Genomic DNA, 26542 nt, shown 5'->3' with positions numbered 1-26542 from the left:
AAACATAATTTTGACTCAAACTCTAAAACAAACATTTTTATTCTTAACTTTTTATCAATTGTGTTTCTTTTCCTGGCAGCACTGAGCCTCCATAATTAAGAATCATACAATATTAGTGGAGGGAGCTCACGATGGCCTTGAGTGCAACAGTGAAAGTTATCAACTCAGTCATCAATCTGTGAGAAGCACAACATTTTGAAGGACTATCGTGATTTCCCAGAACACATGGCTTATGTAAAGCTGGTGGAACATAGTGCAAATATACGTTTAATCAGTTTTCCTTTTGATTTATTTACTCTGTCACTGGCTGGGCAAACATTCAACCGACCTCTCCCCGAAAGCTTGTTTCCTTGATTCTGTTATTGTATTAATATGATATTAAGGATTAGGATTCCAACTGTGTGTGTATGAATACATGTAAGTACTCATACTTGTGTGTCTAGTGTTTCATTCATTAGTTTTGTTTAGATTTTGATTAAAGCTCTTAATTTCTGTTTTATTTCACCTTCTTTTCTAACAGGTTTAGCCATCCCACACCAGCGATACTCACCTTACAGCCAAGTCTGGCCCACGATAAGGCAGAGCTTATTTTTTTAATAAAACTGCCAGCAGTAGGATCCCCCTGAACCTCCAACAGAGGTCCAAACTAGTTATTTGTGTATTAATTATTAATGTTTGTTTGTTAACTGGCCCCGGCCTTCTTTAATTTTGCAAAAGTGGCCTCAGGCAAGGCAAGCTGAGTATCCCTGTTTGGCAGATGTTTTGCTCTACTTGTGCTGTGCTGCCGTCCAGTGATGACAGCGCAAACTCACCACAACATACGACACACAGTTACAGGTTTGAAAAATAGTAGCCTTTATTTTCTTATGGTGATATTTACAGGCGGCGTGACGTGCTGTCTTGGTACATGTCATAAAGCACATAGTAAAAAGATATGAACCCATCTCAGGCAAAGAAAGCATAACCAATGACCAAACTGACATTTGGATATGGAAAAAGATAAATATCCTACCTAACGTGTGCAGTTGTCGTAAAACTACAAAGAATGAGGCTTCAGCATTGCCCTTCAGCATCCAGTGAGTAAACGTACACTCTTTCCCACAAACATGTGCCCTGCTAAATTATTCAAAAGAATGACAAATATAGTTCTAGCATTACTCAAAAAACAATCAATATTACAAGAATTACAGAATAACATCAAATTTTGATTTAACACACAAAAGAATAAAATAATACATTAGAGGAAAAAAAGCACTACATGGAAACAAGCTATTGCAAATGAGACTGTGAAGACACTGATGTTTGGTTGACATTAGCCAGAGCAACTGTGGATATAGCTTGTATGTCACAAGGTAATTTGACTCCCAAAATAGTTCAAATAAAAACATTTTAATGTTTGTAGTACACTTCAGAACAAGGGGTCTACTGTTTAGTGGTCTGTATGTCAATACAAAATGTTGGCGTAGTTGTAATACATATTTTGCTTTGATGTATTTTAATGAAATTATAAAAAAATAGGATACTTTTGGAGGGCAGTACCTCGGGGTTGTTCAAGAATTGCTTTTAACTGAAGAGAAAAAATGAACTGGAACACCTCCAAAATGCTCAAAATTTATAAAACTGATTAAAATTATAAGGTTGTCCGCAACACCTTAATAATATTGTTGGCTCTGATACACAAGCTGTAACTGCAGTCACCACGGCTTGACTGATATTTGAGATTACTGACGGTGCATTTGGTTTTTGAAACGGTAAGCTTTCCATAAATAATAAAAAGAACCTTAAATTCTGACAAATAATATTCTCTTTTACATCGATATACAAACAACATAACAAAAAGATCATAAATACAGGGCAGACTGATGCCCCCCAACATTCAATAAACATTAATAGTACTGTGTTTTTATAAATGCAATATGATTAAAGTACATTGTCAGTTGGTGTTGTGGTGGAAAACAGCACATTTTGATAAACTAAAGAGCCAAATCTGGCTTCATCATGCGAAACTGGAGGCTGTGATAATGGGGACTGTAACATTCCTCTGAAACAACAGAACTGAAGTGCTAAAAGAAGAATTGATATGGAGAAACGAGAACAAGCTACACAGATGTTAAGCAGGTGAAATGGATACATAAGCTAAGTCTCCAAACTCATATTTTGGTTAAAAAAAAAAAAGGGGACACTGTTAGCCCTCAAATCCAAAACTAAGAAATATGAAGCCCTAAATTTGCTGTGTAGAGGTAAATATTTTAATATTTAAGCCTATCCTTTACATACTTCTAATAAATTACATACTGTATCTTTTTATATGCCACTTTAGGCTAAACTCTAGTAATAAAATTCATATTGTCAAAGGGCTCAGCTGAGGTATGACTCAGCAAATATGACTAATACACAAATACGGTAACTGGTTCGACTGAAGAACTTATGTACAAATACTGTTTGCCATATTTACACAGTTCTATGCAATGATAGAAATAATATTTAATCTTAATGTGTGGAAGAGAGATAAACTTTAGACACACCGCTGACTGAAACGTTTCAATCAAACTTTATCTTATATTATTAATTCCTGCTACGTAGAACATTTTTATAAAATCCATATTAGCAGTTCAATTTGTCCAAGATACTGACATGTAGTTTATAGTTTTCTGAATCAAAGAGGGGATCAATACAAACAATAAATGTCTGAGGTAAAAACTCACTAAAAATATAAGGAAGATTAAAAGTCTGGGATGCAGAGTAACAAAAACAGCAAAGTGGGGGACAGAAGGAACAAGATGTCAAGTTTTATCCCTGATAAAACAACGTCCCCCGGAGATGAATGACGGCAGGCACTTGAATGTCATGGTTCTGTGTGTGTGTGTGTGTGTGTGTGTGTGTGTGTGAAAAAAGTGGTGGATAGTCACAAGAGACTGATAGTCTTTAAAGAGTGTTTCCTGGAAAACAAAAAAATGGAAGAAAAGGTGCCTCCTCCTCCTCAGGATTCCATCTCATCTCCATCGAACGACGGTGGCTCAAAACTGAGTACCTCCTCGTAGGTTAACCCTGCGAGACAATAAATAGAGTGAGGTTATTGACAAATTTTTTGAGGCAGTCTTTTTACTACACAACTTGTATCTAACTATTTTCTCCTCAGCAGTTCAGGCTATAGCCCAGGCAACTTACTCTTCCATTCCTCAATTTCCAGCTCGCGGCTTTCGAAGCTCTGGTCATATGGCTCCGCTTCAGGCTCGTCGTCTGGATCGTGGTACTGGGCAAAGTACGGGTGGGCCAGAGCCTCAGATGCCGTGATACGTTTGTCTGTGTCCAGCACCAGCATTTTCTCTAGCAAGTCCACCGCTTGAAGACAGCAGCAAGAGAACAATGATGAGTATGTGAAAAGCAAAGAAGCAAAATCTATATCTTTATCCATCTAATATTAATGGCTAGCTGTTAGAGGAACAGTTCATCCCAAAATCAAAGCATTGTTTTGGATAAGTTGCAGAGTGTCAGAGATATTGGCTGTAGAGATATCTCCCTTCTCTTGAATGTAATGTAACTAGATGGCACTTGGCTTGTGGTGCTTAAACACCAAAAAATACATTTTAAAAAAATAACAGCAATGTCTCTTGACATTGAAAATACGTACTGTCCCTTTAAAACTGTTTCTACATGGCTGTTGTCAGTATTTATCACAGTGGATGATTTAAATTGGACAAACATGAATTGGAATTGATGGTAACACTGACCAAAAAAACAAAACAGTGACTTTATGACACCACTAGAGGGACCCAGTGAGCCAGTAATAGTGTCAGCCATTGTGTGAGGCTGAAAAGGGAACTTACCGAGGGGATTGGCACCAATAAACACATCAGCGAAGTTCCTCTTGGGCATGTGGGCAAGTGAATTAATGTAATTCCTCGCCTGTGAGAAAAGATTAACAAAACTGTAAAAGATAATAGTGGTTGCACTTTGTCACACTACAGCTTAAAATGGAAAATCTTTTGACATACGTTAATGTACTAAATTTGCTTGGTGCAAAAACTACTATTACTGTTCACCCTTCCAGTGAGGCATGCTTCAAGCACTTAAATACCACCAAAACCACACTCACTACACAAACACTTTAATTTTCAGAATCAATGTGTTGCTGATGCCACAGTTAGCTCATCAGAATACACCGGCAAAGCACTCTGGGAAGCCTTGCTGAGACAAGCATGGTGAGTCAGAGAGGAAACAGGGAGTAAGTGGAGTGAGAGCAGAGGCTAACGCAAAGACAATGCAAATGGCAAGAAATACTTTGATAGTGTACAACACATTGAGTGTAAACGATATCGGTGGTTCCGCCCCGATTCCAGCTGGGGAAGGGTGGGTGGGGTTGGAGGGGGCGAGCCTGGACTTGAGGGAAGGTGGAGGGCACGTGTCTCACCTCATGGCTGGGCATCCTGCTTATGAGGGAGGCTGGGGGCGTCCCCGTCAGGCGCATTATCTGCTGCAGCTGGTTTATATCTATAGCTTCCGAGTTAAGGGGCATCATAACATGGAGGTCAGCATGTCAATGAGCATGGGTGGTTAGGGAGGGTTGTGTATAGAGGGGTGGAAAAGGGGGGGAAACACACACGCAGGGTACGGATGAAGAAGATGTGAAAGGAGGGAAAAAGTTTCTGAGCTTCAGTATACAGCAACCCTTACCTGGCTATAACCTATACTGAAGTACCCAGGTATTTATTTAAAGATGAAATTAAGATTTATATATATAGAAGCAGTGACCCTGTGCTGCACTAGAGGCCTCCAATTCTGTCATAAGAAGAAATTCAAAGACTGTTGGGAGTTCATAGTACATGCTAGAAAGAAGTTGGAATCAAAGCCTTGTGCTGCAGTGAAAATGAAGCCATTAAGAAAAAAACCCAATCTCAGAGCAAAACAGGTGCAGCTTAGAAGTAGTAGTGGCAATACAAAGAAGTAAAGTAGACTGTCTGACTCTTGCCAAGGCAACACAAACACAGGCAGGAGGGGCAGTGCAACAGAACTGGGCAGGATGGTTCTTGACACTCACAGACTCCGAAGAGATTTTCATCAAGAGCTCGGGCCCTGGGGTTCCGACGAGCGTCATAATAAGCTTCAACTGATCAATGTCTACCGCACTCACATGAAGGAAAACAGGAGGGATGGAGGGTGTTGGATCAGGAGAGAGGGGGTGAGAGGCACAACAGCCAAAGCTGCTGTCGCTCTCTGAAAAGATTCTTTCATTCATTATAAGTAAAACAAAGGAAAAAAGTCAACAACAGCGCAAATTCAATCAACTCAACTGTGTAATCTGTTAAACAATGTGATGCATAATTGACAGTTACTGCTCACAACATTTGGATGTTGAATAATGATTGTATCATTCATTACTAAGGGGTTAGATTGTTCTTGTTAATCAAGCAAACTGAGGCTTCTTTCTTAAAGCATGACATGCAATAATGGGTAATTTTGCACATTCTTAGGTATAAAAAAAAGGCAAATGCAAACAAGTAGGACTGCCATCGCAAATGTCAACAAACAGTGAAAGAAATTCTTGTCACCAATCCCAAAATCCATTCAATCTACAAATGATATTAAACAATGAAAAGCATCAAGCCCTTACATTACAGAAGCCAGAACCTGAGAATGTTTAGTACAAACAAAACCAGATAAAGTACATGAGGCCACTTTGTTAAATTTAAAAATGTCAGTGATCATTCGTACATTAATATAAGTGTTTTGCTGTAGACACATTCTCCTTTCAGTTAAAGGAATACTTCACCCAAGAAATGATCATCTGTATATCAGTTACTCACCCTGTGTTTCCTTGAATTCATAACGGAAACTTTGTTTTTCTAGCGTTCCTCCAGGGTGAACGAAGAATCCAAAAATGGAGAGAATTCTTGATGAATTGAAGTCATAGGGGGCCATGTTTGAAAAACAGCGAAACTATATCAAAACATCAGTTTACAGTACAAATTTTGCACCTGTACTTTCCTGTGTGATTATAATGTGGAGTGGACCATTATTACTTTTGTTTTTCACTTTAAAAACAAAAAAACAAAAAAAAATGTTTTCATTGTTCTAACTAAAAGGTTAATATGTTGGAGTGGATATTTGTGTTGTCATCTTTTTATGTTTGGATAATTTCTGAATTTAATGTATACAAATGTTATATACAGCTGGAAAAAGGGGAAACTGTATAGATTGTACTGTTGTTGATGAAAACTAAATCAAAACTAAGTAAAAAAAACAACAACAGCAGTTTACAAACTTTCACACACTCATGCAGTTTAATCCAAGTCTCGTTTATCCAGTTGTATGCTTGCTGCTTCCAAAACACATGCATTTTTGATACAACCGTGCTATTTAAAACACTTGCACAGTAACATGCTTGGGGAAGCGCATGTATTTGAACTGTGCTTGTACATTTCATTCAGCAGAGTTCAAATGCAAGCTCTTGCCCAGGTGAGGCTACTTGTCAGTGTGTGAGACACTTTATGCAGAAGTGTTATAAATACGTAAAAATGTTAAATAGGTTTTTGTTAAAAACATGTTTGGGAAGAACTGAGCATACGACTGGATAAATGAGACTTGGATTATACTGCACGAGATGTGTGAGAGTTTGTAAACAGATATTTTGATGTAGTTTTGCTGTTGTTAAATGTGGCCCCCTTTACCTCAATTTATCTTTCTGTTGTTGGATTCTTCGTTCACCATGGAGGAAAACAACAACAACAAAAAGTTTTCTTCATGAATTCAGCAAAACAAGAGGTGAATAATTGATATACAAATGGTCACTTTGTGGGTGAGGTATTTCTTTAAAATCTGCAGGAGCATGTAAGATGCAGGATCTGATTTTTGGACTTTTCACTTTGTTTGTAGCCTCCATGAGCAAGATCACCTTTCATTGAGACGGGTAAAATCAGACAGACCAGACAGACAATTGCACTCTGTACATAAAACTATGTTTCATGGATGGGAAGCTCCACAACCTCTCAAGTGTGAGGACACATATTCAAAACATCTCTCCACACACACACACACACACACATACACACACACACACACACACGGAGTGTGCAGTGAAAGAGTGAATGGCTTGACTGATCATTCAGACCAGGAATCACAAACACTTCACAACAGCAAGCCTGTGCTTTTGATCTTGAACAGATCGTGACCTCTGTAGTGTTTTTGCCAACATCTGTATCTGTAGGTGTGTGTATATGTGTGTGTGTGTGTCCTTATTACACAGTGTCTTCCTGTGTGTTTTGCTATTAAAACCTTGTCATGCTCTGCTGCTGCTGCCGCTGCTGCTGCATGGGAAGCGTTGTGGGAGGGGGAACAGGAAAGTGTACCATATCTTGGAGAAGCAGTGGAGACAACAGTGGGCAGGGCTGAGTCATAGACCACAGGGGACTATTAGCTCCCATCACATGCATGCACATACTCTCACACACACTCACACAGGTTTCCTTGACTATTTTGGAATGCAGCTCACAAAAGTCAATACTCAGCAATGCTTTCAAGTCAGCGTGAAGTAGGTAAAATTGTGCAAGTGGGTGTGTGTATTTGAAACATTGTGGTGTTAACAACAAAGCCAACAGCTTGTGTGAGAACCTTGGGTGCAGAGAACAAGACATTTCTCACAAGTATACACACACAAAAGACGAGTATGCATCCATGTACTGTCTCTTCTAGATCTACCAAAGACCTACAGTGGAGTTTGACTCCAAGGAGCCATTTTATATTTGCATGGCAACGACAGCTGTGGAAGGATACGGTCTGTGCCAGGGAAGAGCGTCTGTCCAGTGAGTAGTTCAGCCATGATGCAGCCCACCGACCAGATATCCACTATTACATGTAATGAAGAAAAACACGCAGCACAGTGAACACTTAAGAATATGATACAACCTGTCTGTTTCCTATTAAGTATCAGTTACATTAATTTCCCCAAGCTCAAGCTTTTCAAAGGCATAATGGAGACCAACAAGGATTCCCATGGGACGCATACAGGGATTCAACAATACATTGTACAGTTTGCTTTGTTCAGTACAAAGTACTTCATTACTTTAAGTAAATTCAACATGCCTCTTTTTTTTCAGAATCTCTTAAACATACAGTGTTTTTGTTGGGCTGTAATTTCTGTTTCTGTCACTGCATCTGGTTAGTATTCAATGTTATTTCTTGCTTTACATCTGCTACAAAACCACTCTAAAAAGACAGAGCCAACGCCTTTGTTAGATTCGGAAGTCTTTGCATTTACGTTTGGTGCACCAGCTAAAAGAAACCAACAATTTCTGGTGGAAAAAATAATGCCACACTTGTTTTTGGAAGTATTAAAATCCCCAAACTATGAAATGGGGCAAAAACAGGCACTCTATCAACAGCGCCTTGCAAGTTTTGGCACAGCGAAAAAAAGCAACATACTGCATCTAATCTATTTGACCATTTACGATGACACCACAAAGCCATGTCAGATAATTGCTTTGGGTGCTTTGGTTGGTGTTGCACCTTAAAAAATTGAAAAGCTGGCCTAGTTTCTCTATAATCACCCTCATCATTTGTTATGTAACAGTCTAAACAGGCATCACTACAGAAGAAAAAGCTACATATATCTGGTGAAATTGTATATCAGAGATGTATACTGCAGACAATGAAACCTCCATTATGTATTATTTTTCAATTATTGTTTGGCCTTTTTGACAAATTGAATGCTTGCGAATTACGACAACCCCTTAACACACAGACGTCACTAAGTTACGTAATGTTACATTCAGTTGTGGCGGAAAACATTATGACCCGATCTGTGCGTGTACCTGTCATGTTGTAGTGCATCCAGTTGAGCATGATCTCCGGGGCTCGGTACCACCGCGTGGCTACGTAGCCCGTCATCTCGTCATCTGTGTGCCGTGCCAAACCAAAGTCCAGGATCTGCAAGAGGAAACAGGGTGCATAACTGAACATCTTCCACTCTTCATCTAAATTATATATGGTGAGCCTTGTTTCAAGACGGCTATTTCTCACCTTGAGCTCACAGTCTTCATTTACAGCCAGATTACTGGGCTTCAAGTCCTGAAGAGGATAGGCAGAAAGAAGGAAAAGTCAAGACAGGATACAGAAGCAGCAGAGAGCTATCCTTCTATCTGCCTTTCCCTAGTAATGTTAAACAAACACCATAGCTGATGCAGTAATCATTGTTTTGGCCTTTGTAACCAGACTTTCTTTAGGAGGTTAAGACATGTTTCCTCTAAACAAGATAATCTATCAGACTTCAGACCTCAAGTTTATAAAAGGACATTTAACAGTCATAACTTACTCTGTGGATGATATCTGCAGAATGGATGTACTGTGGGGAAAAAGAACAAAATAATGATCTCAATATGAACACAGTGCAACTCAAAGTGTATTCAATTTGCTATTTTTGTACCTAAATTATAGTTTCATGTGTGTAACCCAGTAGTCGAACACCAAAAAGCAACAGGTTATGACTGAATTACATGAAGTCCTGTCTCAGAAAATAAGGTGCAAAGACAGAGATGTAGTTGCAATGACACTTCTCACTTGATATTATCTAGTGAGAAAACAATATGACTAATGAAAAAAATTATCAATCTAGCTATCAAATTTTGGTGAAATGAACTGTTGCATTGTGTTGCACGAGACTGATTATTTTTTAATTGCTTTGTGTACCTGTCAAGTTGCATAGACATGCATTCCATGAGCTTTACTCTGGGGTTACTGTGTCAGATGTCAAAGTTCAGTTGTGGTACCGTGACTTCAACTGGTTACACCACTTAAACTAACAGACATCTCTAATATGTTTCTACAGCTACTCAACCATTGGACAGAAAGGATATTTAGTATTTTCAATATACTCACAAAGGTTAAGTTAACAGCTTTATAACAGTTTCAGACCAGTCTAAAACAGCCCACTGATCAACAGGCAGGGAGTTTCACTGACCTTTAAGCCTCTGAGAATCTGGTAGATGAGAAACTGGACGTGGTCATCTGTCAGCTTTTGACACTTAACGATGTTGTTGAGGTCTGCACCCATTAGGTGGGTCACCAAGTACCTGCAAATCACACAGTACAGTTGATGGGACGTGGTCTCCACAAGTCTGCATGTCTGTCTTTTGTCTTATGCAGAATCCTTTACATTCAAATGTTTTGTGAGAGTTCAGTTATTGTTATTTGTTGAGTTGTTTGAGGTGGTTGTAACTTTACTGTGTGCTATAAAAACTTTATTACTTTCTGCAACAATTACTTTATAGAAGACTGACTTAATTAATAAGTTGTTACTATTTTACATAACTTTGATAATACTTAATAAAAGCTAGTGGTTCATGGATAATTTGCGCACTTTTAAAAGAAGGAAAAGGACAAAGACGCTGATATAAAGAGTGTGAAAAAAGAAAATGTTTGATTGTTCCACTTATCTTTTCTTGATAGTAAAATGTTTATATAACCAACACATCAGCAGAAGAAGGTCAAATATAATAAAAGTGTGTATGTTTTTACACGCTACATCTGCTCAATCTGACCTCATTCCACAAGAGACCACTTGTTGGCTGGCCTGTGAATGCGTGTATGCATCTGCTCCTCTTGTAAGGACTGATTTCACAATGTTTCTGTCTTTATTACTGGTCACATGAAAGAAAAGTATCACATCTTTATTATGCAACTCCAGTGATGAGTATGAGTGTGTGTGTGTGTGTAGCTTCAGCTCACATTTCAACAAATGTGCAACATGCTGATGACGCCACACCATGCAGAGAATTCAAGGATGCTGATTGAGTATTCTGTGCACACACACACACACACACACACACACAGTACCCCCAGAGACTGCCAGATGGCTGTTACCATGGAGACTAGCTGTGATGTGCATAGTGCACAAGTTCACCCTACAATCACCTTGGTGAAATGTGCCACGTGCTGGACTCACATGAAGTTATGAGCTGCGGAGTTATGATGCGTTTGCAACTCTACTTTTGCTCTTGTGTTTATCTGGTTATCATCTGCTGATATGAACGGTTTCATTGTGTGAGAATGAGGAAAACTAATGAGAGCTCAGGACAAAAGGGAACAACACAAAAGACACAGAGGCAGAGGAAAACCTAAACGATGGTGGTGAAAGGGTGAAAAAAATGTGTGACTTACACATCATTGAACTCCTCTAAGCTTGTCGCTGGTGTGAAAACATCTAATAGTCCGATCACCTGAAGACAAAATAGAGGTCAAAGGACAAAGAGACATTAACAAAATGTGTGACAGAGATTCCAAATGAACAAAAAAGCAGTTTCATTTAATGATAAAACACCTTTTTGAATACATTGAATATCAGCATGCATTCCTTTAATGCAAAAACATGCTTTGATAACAACTACAACTATGAAGTTATAGTGCTTGACCTCGATCATCCTGCAATATCTGAAGTTGAATTTTATCAAATCAAACGAACAGGCAAGTTTTGCCTTGTTATATTACTCCGGTTTCAAGGACTCGCGCTTGCTTTTATGTTTAGTGACGTACAAGAGGTTATCCTCGTGTTCTGTTTTGGTTACCGAGCAGTTTAGTCACATAAATGGGGCTGATAACAACCACAACAGATGTAATTTCAGAGGAAGCAGCGAACATTATCTGGTGAGGTTTGTGCATAATACTGACGGGAGGCACCAGCAGTGTTATATGATGTGTCTAAGTGTGAACAAAGTAGAATAAACACTAAAGACACTAAGCACAAAAGCAATGTGTCATACTGGATTGGTTTACATTTAACTGGGTTCACATGCGTGTTCAAACAACAGCAAGGTGTTTTCGACAGCTTCTCAATTTTGAGCGTGTTGCATTTGTTTTTATTCATTAACATTACAATGGCTTTGGAGATTCTGCACATCAAAAGTGCATTTTGATAAGTGAACAAGCCATTTGCAATACCGTATCATTAAAATGGATATGTGAGTTTTCACTGTGTGACAAGAAAGCCAAACATAATTTGTGAAGGCGGCAGTATGACAGACTTAGATGACAATTAGGTGCACAAAACAGACTTGTTTTCAGGTTTAAAAAGAGCAAAAAAAGAGAGAGAGAGAGAGAGAGAGAGAGAGAGAACAAAGACAGGAAACACAGAGGACAATTGTGTGTGTGTGTGTGTGTGTGTGTGTGTGTGTGTGTGTGTGTGTGTGTATCTACAGTATTTCTATATGCACACTTTCATGCACGTGCACATGCATACTAGCACAGAGGCAGAGAGAAGCCCTGAGCGCATCCCTGCCCCCGCCCCCTGGAGAGAGACTGAGGAGGATAGGTATTGTCAAAAACACGGGAGCAGCCCACCCACACAGGACGCACAACCACAGCTGATTGGTGGGCCGGAGCCACAACAAACAGCTCATTGGTCCACACAGGATTTCCAAAATTGAAACCCAGGGAGTCTCCTGGCAACAGCGTGAGCACAACACAGAATCCCTCTCTGCGTAAAGCATAGGTAGGTATTAAAATGCTTTGAAGATTTAGGAACAAAAAACAGCTTTATGCAATCGTCCCCGTTATGATGAAACAGACACTGGCAATAACATGCTTAATAATGACCACAAATGGCAATATAACCTTTTAAAAAGGCTGTCAGGAGCTCCACACTCAGATAAAGACTGATATTATTTCAATTTTGTTGCAAGTCAGTTTCAATACAACATTAGCATCCTGCATTTAGCACAGCGATACAGGCACTGATTCTGTATAATCCTACATAATCCCAGCAAACCTCTTGTGTTTTTGTTTTTTTAAATGCATGCACTGAGGTATTTTACCAGTAGTACCAGTACACCATGCAACTATAATTCCCAAACTGCTTTTACCAAGAGTGTTCAAGCTGTTCAAGTAGTGATGTTGTGTGAAAATGGTGCATGTTCATATGGGGATCTGCTGCACTGCTGGTCTTTAACCGCTGCTTGTGGGTTTCTACCACTTTGAGACTTGATACTTGAAGCTGCAGTTTCTTTTCTCCTGTGTGTGCGTCATCTACAACTGCCGTGTTTCACAGTGCCTGCAGGTCGATGATACTGGAGAAAGCACCAGTCCACCCTGTCACTCATCACTGAGCTCTTTCATAACAAGTCTATTTCTACCTATTACAATAGCCAACAGTTAACTATTGAGTGAACTCTTCACAATGTAAAATTCCCCCCTTTTTCCCCTACAAAGACCACAGCAGCAACAGAAACTTCCAGTCTTACTCACACACACCAGTAACCAGTGGACTTGCTCCCACACAGCGTGCAGATACCCATCACCTGCACTTCAGCTTGAGAAATCGTAACCACTGCTGTTACATAACACAAGAGGATCCACACTATTTGGTCAAAGTGTTAGCTGGATACACAAACAGCACACAGGAACTAGGAACCGCTTGTGGGCAAGTGTCTGCATATGCTATACCTACACATACACACAGAGACACAGAAAACCAAAACACAAGCAGCACAGATTGTTGGAGGCGAACTAAAGCCACTGCTCTGAAACATTTAAGTAAAACGGCACGAGTCAAAATTGCTGCAGTGACAAAATGAGATGACAGGAACAGACACTGCAGAATGTGATGATGAGACTGCAGTTGTAAACCTGTTTGGTGACTCACTGCTCACCAAGCGGTGCAACACAACAGGCTTTGATCGCTCGTGGGGAAAACCTCTTCTAACAGGACATCACACCAACAGACCGCAGCCTCCCTTTGCTTGAGGCCAGTGTTCTCATGTGTGTGTTTACACTGTTTCACATGAATCTAACACAAGAAACCACTTCATACTTCTTAAGAAGTTGTTGCTATTTCATAAATCCACCTAAACTGCTCAACTCCTGTTGTAGTGATGTGGGAAGGAGGGACAGGGAGTGAGGCATTGTTAGGGTGAATGATTGATGCATGCAGGTATATGTGGATGATTAAATGGTGACGTAAGTGACTGTGGATCATTGTGACATGGCATGACATCACAGTGCCTTCAAATAGAGTTGTATACTTCCTTCACAAAAAGAGTCCATGAGTGAATGGGCACTTTTCTGATAGCTTAAAGATCTCATGCACACTCCCAGAATATTCACATAATTTTGAGACACAGCCTGTGCTCTGCCATTACAGGTGGTTTCCTGGTCGTTCCTAGTTTGAGCTCCCTTTCACTTACTGTATCAAGTGGGTCTCCATCATAGAAACAGAATGAGAGCAGAACGGACGGTCCCATTCAAAATCAATGTCGCAGGATGGTCAGACCAGCATCTATTTTTATGTGTGCCGTTGCTATTGCAACCGTGGTAGCCGGCTAACTTCCACATAAACTTCTGTATAAACAAACCGACTTGTAGTAAATCACAAACTCATTGAGGTGAGGGTGATATTCAATTTTCATATACTCAATCTGTTACTTATAAAATATTTCTTCCCTGTTTTTGTCGCCATTAATTGCAAGGTTGTTAAAATATGATGTGCTGTAGCTGCCTCCGAAAAACAAGTGAGAGATCTGCTGCTTAGCAAACAGCTGAGAGTCAGAGAGAGGCCACAGGGATAATCAGCATGCAGATCAGCATACTTAATGGGATCTTACTTGAGTTAACAAGGCAATTAAGCTAGTTTGGTGAAAGAGAGAATCTTCGGGCGCATTCACACCAGGATAGTCTGGGGGACTCGGTTTGATTGGGTGGGGAATGCCAAATTTTTTTACATCTTCCTTTGGTTCGGTTCACTTTCACTTGGGTTGGGTACCGAAACTCTGTACTTTTTGTACTTGGTACCAATTCACATCGGTACTACCGTAGCTTAAAATGAACCGGTGCCAAATTTCGGTACGTGAGGTGGAGGTGGAGCAAGAGCGCATGACTTGCACCTCAGACTCAGCAACAACGGCGAGCCGAAAGCGGCCCAAAGTCTGGCTGCACTTCACGGCAGTCGACGGAGATAGTGCTCGCTGCAATATTTGCGACGCAACGTGCAAGGCAGGTGGGGGAAACACTTCCAATTTAAGGAATTGTATTTATTTCTATTTAAATCTTTTTATTGAATTTTCAAAATAAATGTATGTGCAGACAAAAGTTAACGTGCAGCACTGTTCCTAAATGTTCTCAATAAAATGTTGAAACTGAGAAGTTTAGACTTTAAAAAGTACCGAAATAAGGTACCGTTTGGTACTGGTACCGAATTCCAGATACCGTATCGGTTCAATTATGAATGGTACCCAACCTTAACTTTCACACTGCACTTTTTAAAGTGGACCAAACCGCCTGGACAACGTTACGCAGTTACAACAGCTGCTTGTTTGGGGGCGGTATTGTCCAAAATGACCACTGACCAGGAAGAAAAAAAGTACGAGGAAGAAGAAAACCCGGCTCATTGATTGGCCAGGACCGAAACGGAATTCCCTCTTGGTCACTTGGTCACCACAAAAACAATAGAGCAACACCAAATGTATGCAGTATTTGGGTAAGCACCTGCACCTCCACACTACTCCACGTCTACCCATGAGACATTTTTCCTTTTTTACGGCTACTTCTCCCAGTTTGCGCTGTTGGCTTTGTTTTTTCTCTACCCAAAATGCAATGCGCTCTACGTCACTTCCTGTCTTTGGTTCGCTGGATAGTCCATTTGCATTTCCCACTGTAAGCGAACCACACCAGGGTTCACTTGCACATGAACTGAGACCCCCAGTTTTCAAGCAGACCGGGGTTCACTCGTTTGGTCTGCACCAAAGTTCGAATGAGCAATCACACCACTCCAAACGAACCGAACTATCTGTGGAAGCGGACCAGGGTTCGTTTAAAGCGGACCAAATAGTGCCAGTGTGAATGCGTCCTTGGATTAGAATAAATTTGTATTTTTATGTTTTACAAGGAAAATAAATGTAAGAATAAGCTAAAAAAAAAACCAAAACGCAGTTCTCAAACTAGTGAATGACAAACTTTACAGCCCCACTGACGTGCCTTGTCACCATAGCAACTAATAACAATTACCAATTTCTTTTGTACTCATCAAATGACCGTGACAAACAGCTCAATGTCCTTTCTAATAATTATCTTTCTATGGTCTTCATACACATAACCACTATGCTAAAGGCAGATCTTAATGGGCTCCAGCAATCATTACGAGCTACAAGTCAACAAGGATACAGACAGCATGACAATGTAACCAGTGGTGTAACGTGCCTGCGTCTACATGTTTGCACTCACTGTGCAAACCTCATGTGCAACTCCATGTGCACACATATGCAATCTTGGCTTAAGAGCTAAACTACAGAACAATGCATATAAACAAGACAGGAGTGAGGCCCTGGGCAGAGATTTATGTCTGGGCGGTGGAGGTGAGGGTGGGATGGTTGCAGGCGACTTACATTCTCGTGCTTCATGTGTTTGAGCAGCCGCAGCTCTCTGTAGGTTCTCTTTGCGTGGATGATGGACTGGAAGGGTCTGGACAACTTCTTCACTGCTATCTTCAGGCCTGACTTCTCGTCATACGCCGAACTGAAAGAGAAAGTGTGACCGGTAAGACCTTGATAGTAAAGAAAAAAAAAAAAGCAAGCACATCACATGAGTCTAATAGTAATTGTCATATCCAAAACTTAAAAGATTTCCCTTTATTTAACTGAGAATGAGATGTTTCACTAGACTGCGTAGGTGGCTTTAACCCAATAAACAAAGCAAATAATTGCATAACACCCAGCTCTTGGTTTGGTTTCGCTTCTTGTTATACTCTGCAGCCCAGGGCCATACAGGGGAACATGACTGAACCTGTTGTAAATATCAGCTGCATTGTGTACAACTCAAGAGTGTAAAAAGCCACCAATCATTTACTAAAAAAAGAATAAATAGGAGAACATGTTGGTCAGTGAACATTTGCTTCCAATCAGCAGCGTTCAGACAGAGTTAGACAATCCATTTTTATATTGATGCTGTTCACATGTTCCAGGGTGTTGGTGCTTTAACTGTCACGATGACCACTTGACACCAGAAATTGAAAACCTGTTATTACAGCTCCATTTGATGATGTGTTACTCTTGATTCATTCAGGAAATTACCTGCTAGCTACAACATGTCTATTTGTAATCCATCACAACAAAACAATTTTTTTAGTGATATGAAAAAAAAGAATGTAACAACTGCACTTCATGAAAAAGAAAGTAATTAGCTATGTGACCCAATTTGCCCCTGGTGCCTACATAACTGTTAACAGTGGCTTATTTTAGCATATCTAACTATCCCTCAAAATCAGGGCCTGTCCTGCAACCCGCTGGAGCTGGTTGTGTTTGCTTTAGTCATCATTCATCCATTCATTCACTATTTTCCTTATTTCATTGTTATGAATGTAACAGAATATGTCATTGTGACTGTGGAGGCAGTGTACAAGAAAAAGGAAGGAAAAAGAAACAGGTGTGGCAAAAAGGGCAGAGACAAAGGAAGTATAGCATAAAAGATGAGGGTGAAATGTGCTGGGGGCGCTTTAAAATAAGCAATAAGCAAGCACCTTTATTAAAAACTGCAGCACATATTCTAAGGGTTGATAGCAACCATCCTTTTGCCAGGATCTAGGATTGATTTAACCTGTAAAAATTAACATACTGGTTGGTCCACACACAGACAGACGTTGTGACGGTGATGGAAAGAGAGGCAGATGGGCCTTGCCTCCTTGAGAAGTGTGACATTGCTGCATTTCCTGTACGTGTGAGGGAACACAACCCACTTACAATAAACCACATTCCTTCCAGGTCAATCACTTAAGCTGTATTACAAATGGATGATTGCAAAATCAGTCAAAAAAAATCTGTGCTCCGTTTCTGCTGAGAAGTATTGCTTCTTCTTATTGTGGTCTGACATGTGGAAATGAGGGTTTTCTTTATTTCCATTAAACTGCTTTTGCAAACTACTGAATTCACAAAATGAATGCAGATGACTTGCAGGGAGTGCTCATTCATACATTGGTGCAAGGTACTAAAACTATGTGAACTATATGAACTACTGACCCAGTCTCAGCTGCACTGTGGCCTTCCAGTTAGGAGTTTGGTTCAAGGCCATGTCAACACTACATTTTACCGTAAGAAACGGGAGTCATTTCCTCTGGACATATTGCACAAACTGATCAAGAGGTCTGAACTATTGACCTTTCAGCGGCATGACTTGGATACCTGTGTTTCAGTGTACAACACGACCAGTAGTAGCATTAAAAGTAAATCTGCGTTGGTGCACAAAGTTAAGGTCCTCCTGGAGTGCCACGCGTCCATATTAAGAACATTAAGATAAGCAGCACATTTTTTTCCCAGTAAGTCAGAGATAATCTCCCACACCCAGTGTACTCTATGTTCCCGGCTCGCAGAACAACTGGTATATGTGTCACTTGTAAGGGAAAACCCATACTCAGTTAACACAGAGTATACCGAAGCCAAGTGACAAAACAAAACACGCACATGCACTGTCTTTAAACAACTGCTGCTAATTTGCAGGACAAACAAGACAGGTCTAAGCATACATCATCCAATTAGTGTGTAATAAATGGAAGTGCAATAACACATGGCCATAAAAACGCGTGCTGTAAAACAGAGCAGTGTTATGAGACCTGGATCACGGGGAAAGGAGTGATTGTCAGAAGAAGACAGGCAAATGTGTACTTCAAATGACTTGTGGAGATGTCTAAGTGTTATGTCCTTCCTCTTTCCATCAATTCACTTTACTTCAGGAAAGGAGGTTCGCAAGAGATTAAAGAGACAAAAGGATAAAGGCTGGCACATCACTGCGGCTTCTACACCACAGTCACCGACACAGGGATGCATTTCTTGTGCAGCTTAATTCATCCGGTGCATTCATGATGTTTTTCCCTACCTTGTCCAATCTGCATATCTATGTATGTATGAGTAAGACTGCTTATCAGAATCTAACGTGGGGGTGTATTTATGCTGAGGAACACGGCTGGCACTATAAAATCTTGGCACACACATTACGAGCCTCGCGGCTTCATTTTGACTGATCGCAATTTACGTCAGCTACCGGAGGAACAGAAATTTTATAAGACTGCAATATGCTGTCTCCGTCATCTGGGATGTCATGTGTCATCTTTACTTTCACAAAACTCAAGAAATATTTTTTTATCCTCTGTAAATCTAATTAGCAATACTTTCAGCATTAAATCTGATGTCAGGGTCAACCCCATATTGGAAGCATATACTGACACAGGTGTTGAAAAGCAGCACCATAGGAAGGAACACTAAATCATCTGTGTGCACGCTAAAATGATTAATAGCATGATAATAAAATACAACCTGTTTTGCAAGCATTGAACTGCTTAGTCATCCATACCAAGTCAAACAAGAATGCCTAACCCCATTAGTTAACATAATAGTCAAATGCTGCACTTCCAATCTAACCTGTATGATCTGACAGAAAAAAAACAAAACACAAAGTACTCCAGAGGATATGTGGGTATTCCTTCGACACATATTAGGATGTTGCTTTTAATTTTTAGGGCATAGCTGCATATAAATCTGTGCATATAAACTGTGAAGAGAAGAAAAATCAGACCTGACCAACAAATCCTGTCAGTCATCATGGAAAGGACACCAGCAGCATGTATATGAGTCTGTAGCTATTAAGACTTGTTCTGTAATGTGTTTATGGTTATGACAGGAACTGACAGCCATGTGATGACAGTCAGGCAGAACATTGTGGACTCAAAAGCAATGCAACAAGAGGGGAGATGGGGAACGTGCTTTTAATGAGCATGTTTTTAGATGTTTAGTAGTAATCAATTCAATGTTCCCTATCATCATCTGGCTCTCCTGTAGCTAAAGAACACATCAGTCATCAGATCTCACTATCGTGATGCACCTTAATCTTTAACAGTAAACACTCTGTTATGCACACCATGACCTGAGGCACAGTAATGACTCTGTTTGACATATAATGTTATTAAGGTAAATCTGTTTTAACACTGACTTTTCATCAACGTACATATGGCCGGGGGATGGGATTTAGCTATCTTGCTAAGTCTGGGACAGTTAATGATTGTCCACAGCCCCCCTTAATTAAACATATAAAATAACAATAAATAAAAAATTAACCTGGCTGTGTTTGAAGAGCCAAGCTTTCTATGACTGCAACCTTAGTGACAGTAATATAACGTGGTTAAGATGTTTGCATGGCAGCAGCAATAATGTCAGTATTCACATAATCCAAATTAATTAAATTATCATAGGGCGCATAAACACGCTCATTTCCTAATCTGCTCTGCTAACAGTGAAAACTGCTCAACTATGCCTCCTCTCCCAGATCTCCCAGATAAACTGGTTCCCATGTCTGTATGTGGTCCAGGGAGTTGTGCTCACAAGTTTGGCAATCAAGACTGATGAGTTATGTATGCCTCTTTCATTTACTTGACATTGAAAGACAATGAAAGTTTCGTTTTATCTGTGAGTGATTCAGATGCAGCAGTTACTCTTCTTAACAATACTTAATGAAGGATGAGTCTTAAAGTGTGTCCACCTTAAATGGGTTTGTTAAATGTTTTGTAGAACTGGAGTCATAGCTTTCATGGGCAAATTGTTGGGCTATTTATGTTCATGCATGCACCTTCAATGTTTTACATACTGTTATCTATAGAGAGCATTTACGAGTGTCATATGCTAACTATATATTAAATGTCCAATAGGATTTGGGGGGCTAATCTGGCAGAAATGGTATGCAATATTCATTATTGTTCTCATTAGTTTAGAATCACCTGAAACTACGACTCATTGCGTTAAATGCACATATGGAGTGGGTCCTCTTCCACAAACTCCACCATGTTGTTAGGGCCATCTGCGTTTTTGCAAAGGCCACTCAAGTTCTCCTACACCTTTGGCACACAGGAGAAGTTTCAGTTGGTTGCAATCTGCAACTTATCTGCCAGAGGCACTAAATCCTACACACTAGTCCTTTAAAAATACTTTTTATAGGGAAATTCACTGGTCCGACAGAGTAACTGAAAAAGGCTGAAATGATGGAGTTTACAAAATTGCATAAAGTTGTGTCTTTGGGCATCTCAGCACTCGTGGTGTCTTGCATGCCAAGACATACTGGGGCTCCAAAGCCTGATCCACAGTTTTCAAACCAAAATGAATGGTTTTACTCTTTTGACATCACAAATGTATTCAGCCACGCACCTCACATGACTGAAAATTGCTGGTTTTACACTTAAGCCTCATCTTTGTTTGTACAGCTGACAAGTCAGTGTACATTTCTCTGAGGTTAAAATCGACTGCGTCAGCCAGAACTTGCCACAATATTGCACCTTCTCCCCACATCAGCCTCATCACACAATCCTGTCTTCATCAGCAGAATACCTGATGCTACATATTGTCTGTAAAGACAATATAAAAGGCTGTTACGGGACATAAACATCATAAACACACCCATGAAAGCCAACCAAATAAACACTTGCTGGCAATGTAACAAAAAAAGGGAGAAGAATCACTTTCATGGTACACTGACACATTTAAGGACACCAAGGCAACAAGCAAGGCACATGTTTTTACCACAGCACCTTGTGCAGAAAACTTTTTGTGATATAAATCTGTCGAAATCTGTTGTCTAAGCAAATTGATAGCAGTTTGAAATATGTTTTGGGAATGAGGAAATATCCAAACACGTGAATATCTGAAAGCAGGAAACGTTCTAAAAAGAGAACCATGTTCTGATTATCAATAACTGCTTGTGATGAGTTCTGTTGCTTCTGAATAAAAGTGTTGTTGTTGAGGCATGCAGTGATTATTTCCACTCTAAATTTGTGTTACAATTACATCTTATCTCTTTAAAATGTTTATTAAATCCTTAATAATATTTAGCAATAGATGTTTTAGCTGTCTGTACATATGTCATGCACTTTGTTATAAGCTGGGAAATTATTGTTTTGATTTCATCAAAGCCTGAAATATTTATACTTTTTAAGCCATGATTCATTTCCCTGCACTGAGCAAAAAAATGAGCAATTGATTTAATATGCATGCACGCCCCGTGGGCCTGTATGGTTTCTGTGCTTGTTTCCTCTCAGCTGAGGAAGACCGAACAACACGAGGCACTCAACACACAGTCCATACTGTAATCCCAGCCAACGGCATTCACTGTAAACGCTTTCTTTCCACTCTAACCCTGGACCACCTCCAAGTGTGACATTCATATAATAGAACAAAGGTCAGAAATAAGGCGAAAGCAGAAGTGTTTTTTTTCTATTAAGTCTTGTATCTGAATGGCAGATTGATGAGAAACATGATTTAAAACCCTGCGTAGTACATGCTTTCCATATTTAAAAGTTGGGAAGAATTCAAGAGGAGGAACGTCGTGGCAGCAACAACAAAGAGTTTGCCGGCTGAATGACTGAGAGCGTGTGTTCAGCTGACCAACAGCCGTGACATGGTGCTGTGGGGTTATTTATACATTTCAGATACCTTCTGAAGGGTTTTAATGACACCCTGCTGTTTGGACCACTTCGCCTTCAGAATTCAGAATTTGAAGTTGTAGTATTCAAAAGGCTCTGTGATCATAAGATGTTTCTTAAGCGTGCACACAGATGATCATAAGAGACAGGCTGACAACTCCTTGTACTGGTTGGGGATCTAGTCAAATACAGAGGAAAACACAGAGGAATTTCCTCAAAGGCAACTACAAAATAGCTGCAGGTGACAGAATGAATGATGCATGTGGCCTTGTTTGTGGAGATGGGGGTCTTTGAGAATCCTACAAATTGGTTAGGCAGTTAAGCAAACTGGTCATGATGAAGGTCCCTTTCTGGCCAGAAGCCAAAATGTTGACTGCATTAATTTGAAAGCATGCTACAGTCTTTTGCCTGTATGAGAATAAGAGAATAAGAGAAGAAGACAGAAGCTGAGTGTGTATTCTGAAGTATGGCAGGTAAGGAAGTATACTGACGACAAGAGATGTTTGGGAGCATAAAACAAATCCTGAACACTACTCAGCCTTCAAGTCAACATTTGAGAGCATACAGGCCTGGATTTGTGAGAGCAGAATCAAATTTGAGTGTGCAATCCTGATCATCTGCATGCTTGTTTCAGAGTCTGCTCCCTCAATTAACTCCAGCTGTTTCAGGAGCTTCGGAGCACTTAAGGCTGCAAGAGGTCGCTTGCCAACCTCGCAAGCTGTAAAAAGACACACCCATATCTGGACATTGGGGTCATGTCTTTTTCAGTGTTAAAGTCAGCACAAGTAAAAGAGTCAGCTTTTGAATGTATTGCTCCACTGTAAGAAGTGATGTGGGAGCACATAACTATGTAGACAGTGGGATTTACATATTCTATATGCCTTATTGTTTAACTTACAATTTCAGTTATTGTGGCCGTGTGGATCTGCACTGTAGATTAGAGTTCAGCCAAACACTGGTGATCCAACAGATTTCCTCACAGTGTTACCCATGCCTCAGATTTGTGCCTTGCCTGTTGTAAAACGTTGTCATTCTAAAATAATATAATCATTGGTAGTGGAATTTATTTGAACCATTCGTTTTTTAAATCCAGTACAAGTTGGATCAGGTCCCAGTAAACCAACCATCCCATATTAGGCTCAGAAGTGACAGTGAGACTCGTACAATACGGTTCTAATAATTTTCTCTTTTAAAAGTATTCATGAAGGTGGACCCTCTGGTTAAGAAAATAAGACTAGAAATAGAACTTAACACCAAATTAAAAAGGACACTATGATAGATAGTAATGACTTTTAATTTGACTTTTAAATTACTCTTAAAAATGAGCCAACAAATTCTATGTGATTTTAGTCATTTAACATCAATGCATTTAGATTTTTATTATAATAATAAAGATGCCAAATGTTGCTCTCCACCAGGTGACTGTCCCAACTTTTATTCTGAAAATGTAAGGAAGCATCTAACAACACAAGTCTTCACTTTTAGGTCAAACTGAACCTGTTATGCTTTGTTTGAGTTTGAGCTCAGGAGATTCAGACTGCCAAAAGTAAACTTTGATCATTACAAGTGCGAGAACCTCCATAGCTGGCTCAATTACAGCTACACAAGTCACCCTGCATGTTCAAATCATCTATCCTCCTGTCCTTCTTTCTTCCAAAATTCCAAAATTTTATCGTAAATATATTTCCATACTGCATGGTGTGCTCTCGGGCTCAGTTATACTTTTTTGTGCTGTTATCATAACTTTATTTACACATACAAAACTTGTTTTTGGCATTTGTGAAATGGATTCAGAATTGTGCAGGGCTAGGAATCTTGATTCTTATGTGCTACTATTATTCTCACTCCCACTTTTTTGTGCAAACTGTGGAGCATCAGGCCAGACATTAAAGGTCCAGTGTGTAGGATTAAGTGGCATATTGCAGTGAAGTTGCAGAACTGAAACTTCTCCCATGCGCCAAGCATTTAGGAGAACTGTGTTAGCCAACACGAAAAAGCAAATGGCCCTTTTTGGAGCCAGTGTTTGAGTTGTTGCCTCTAGGCTGTGTGGAAGAGGACCTGCTCCATATGCAGATGTAAACAGCTCATTCTATGACAAAATGCAATAATTCTTATTTTCAGGTGATAATTAACTAATTAAAACATAGTTATGAGTCTTATATATATCATTTCTGCCAATATATGCCCCTAAATACCACAGACTCATCCTTTAAAAAAACGAATTAAAGGAAGATAAACACGCCTTTTTCATTTTCAGCACCGCTCTGATCCTGACATAAGTGCATGTTATTAATATACATCACAGTATTTCACATATCTCTATAATGAAGCCACTGTATTCATGCATGCCTTCCATATGCACTGGCAGATATGCCCAGTGATTGCCTGAAGTACAAAATGAGGTCATGGTTAACCCTTCATTCACCACTAATAATAACTGCACAACCCACACACACAAGTGAAGGTGTTAAAGTAGGGGTCAGAGCTACCGGTAAAGTTAAAGTGACGGCACCATGCCATCCGTGACTTTGTGATGACTAAAAGGCGTCACAGCTGAGGCCACTACCTAACCTCGGGACTGTGAGTCATGGGTGTACCACAACGGGAGAAAGGGTGACATCATTCTAGAGTCATCATCGTCGTCGGATGGGCTCCTATATAGAAAGCTCTCACTGTGCACGAGGGGGCCTACTTTCTGAAAACCACGTGACCTTCTGGTACTCTGCAGGCTGCACCCAACTGGAAAATGCATAATGCATGCAATGTGCGGATGTGTAAAGTACCAGGTTGTACGTGCAGGACTACAATACTATTGTAGTGGGAGGCGATTGTTTCACTAGGTGCTGGTTAAACTTCGCTGCTGATGAGCTCAGATCGAATCTGGTGAGAAGGCACCGCGCTGGCAGATGATGCAAGCAGGGACATGCCACTGATCAGCTTCTTTAGAGGAGACTGATAATCGAGTAAAAAGCAGCCCGTCTGCATGTTTAACACCAGTAAGACATGATCTGGAGCTGTCAGTGTGGTTAGTGGAAACCAGCGGGACACACATGCGTTCACAGGAGCAGAGTTAAGCAAGACAGCGAAGCAAAAATGTGCACAAAAACAACAATAATCCCCACCCGCCGAAGAAACGCGAGCCACCCCGAAGCGTGCACGATGTGGCAGCGGTTCATAGCAGCCCAAGTATGACAATGTAAACAAACGGCACAGCCGATAGTCCCATATTCTTCCACTGGCACCCTGACAGACTGATAAGCACCCCGTGAGGAGGCAACTCTGACGGGCCTCTGTGGGTGCTGGGAACCCGTTGTGCAATCGCGCTGCTCTCGATACTACTCTGCAACAACTGCTTACCATACGGATCCGTAAGCACCGGAGCCGACTGGAGACAGGTTCTGGTACCGCTCCGGGACCTCCCACACGGTTTTGTTGAGCTCCTGTCGGTAGAAAGTGGGTCTCTCCTTCTGCGACATTCCTGTGGATTTAGCAGCCGCGCAGCGACAAAACAAGCCAGCGGAAACTTCTGCCCTCTCTCCTCTCCTCCCCGTGTGGCACGACGCGGTGTGCTGCTGCTCCCTAATAACACTTAAACACCGAGAAGCTCCTCAATCACGCAGAAAACTTCACCCGCCCAGTTCGTGTGCAAATGTCGGTGCAGTTGTGCAAAGAAAGAAAATCCCCTCCTCTCCGTGCACGTCGGGGCGCTCGGAGACAACTTCCTCTACAATACGGGTCAGGAAGCAGTCTGGACTAGCTTTCGGTGAATTTTTCGCACTGGTCTCGCTTTGCTGGCGCGCGGAAACGTGAACGCGGACGTCCCTTCGTCACTGACTGCGCGCTCCCGCCAATAATTATTTTCTCGCGAGAGCTGGGTCGCTATTGCGAAACCAGCAGGGGATATCCGCGAGGACATGAGTCGGAATCTCCCTCTGACAGTCTGACAGTCAACGCTTAACATGTTTTACCTGTTTGAATGTACCTCAGATATAATGACGTCATACAGTGCACTCACACCTGTGTGAAGAGAAAGATATCTGACTGGAAACTACGTCATGTTTAAAAGAAATACAAAATAATGTACACCGCCTACCCCTTGGACTTTATATCTCACAA

General features: G+C 40.6%; 1 protein-coding gene across 2 annotated transcripts; it reads right to left on the bottom strand.

Moving 5' to 3' along the window:
- Positions 1 to 831: 831 nt before the first annotated feature.
- Positions 832 to 26213, bottom strand: mapk14b (mitogen-activated protein kinase 14b). 2 transcript variants are annotated; one of them, XM_049591080.1, is made up of 12 exons: positions 25784 to 26213; positions 16362 to 16491; positions 11152 to 11210; positions 9953 to 10064; positions 9308 to 9337; positions 9016 to 9063; positions 8808 to 8922; positions 7771 to 7842; positions 5039 to 5118; positions 3828 to 3906; positions 3169 to 3342; positions 832 to 3048 (listed from the first exon to the last, which is right to left on the bottom strand). In XM_049591080.1, the coding sequence occupies exons 1-12, from the start codon at positions 25900 to 25902 to the stop codon at positions 2981 to 2983; spliced, it is 1086 nt and encodes a 361-aa protein (XP_049447037.1). In that variant the 5' UTR covers positions 25903 to 26213; the 3' UTR covers positions 832 to 2980. The 2 variants fall into 2 exon arrangements, with proteins under 2 accessions (XP_049447037.1, XP_049446977.1); XM_049591020.1 differs by lacking the exon at positions 5039 to 5118 and adding an exon at positions 4412 to 4491.
- Between the last annotated feature and the right edge of the window lie 329 nt (positions 26214 to 26542).

The sequence above is a fragment of the Epinephelus fuscoguttatus genome, linkage group LG1 (genome assembly GCF_011397635.1).
Source record: "Epinephelus fuscoguttatus linkage group LG1, E.fuscoguttatus.final_Chr_v1".
Lineage (NCBI taxonomy): Eukaryota > Metazoa > Chordata > Actinopteri > Perciformes > Serranidae > Epinephelus > Epinephelus fuscoguttatus.
The sequence above is the reverse complement of the archived record's forward strand: the minus strand, read 5'-3'. Positions and strand labels throughout refer to the sequence as shown.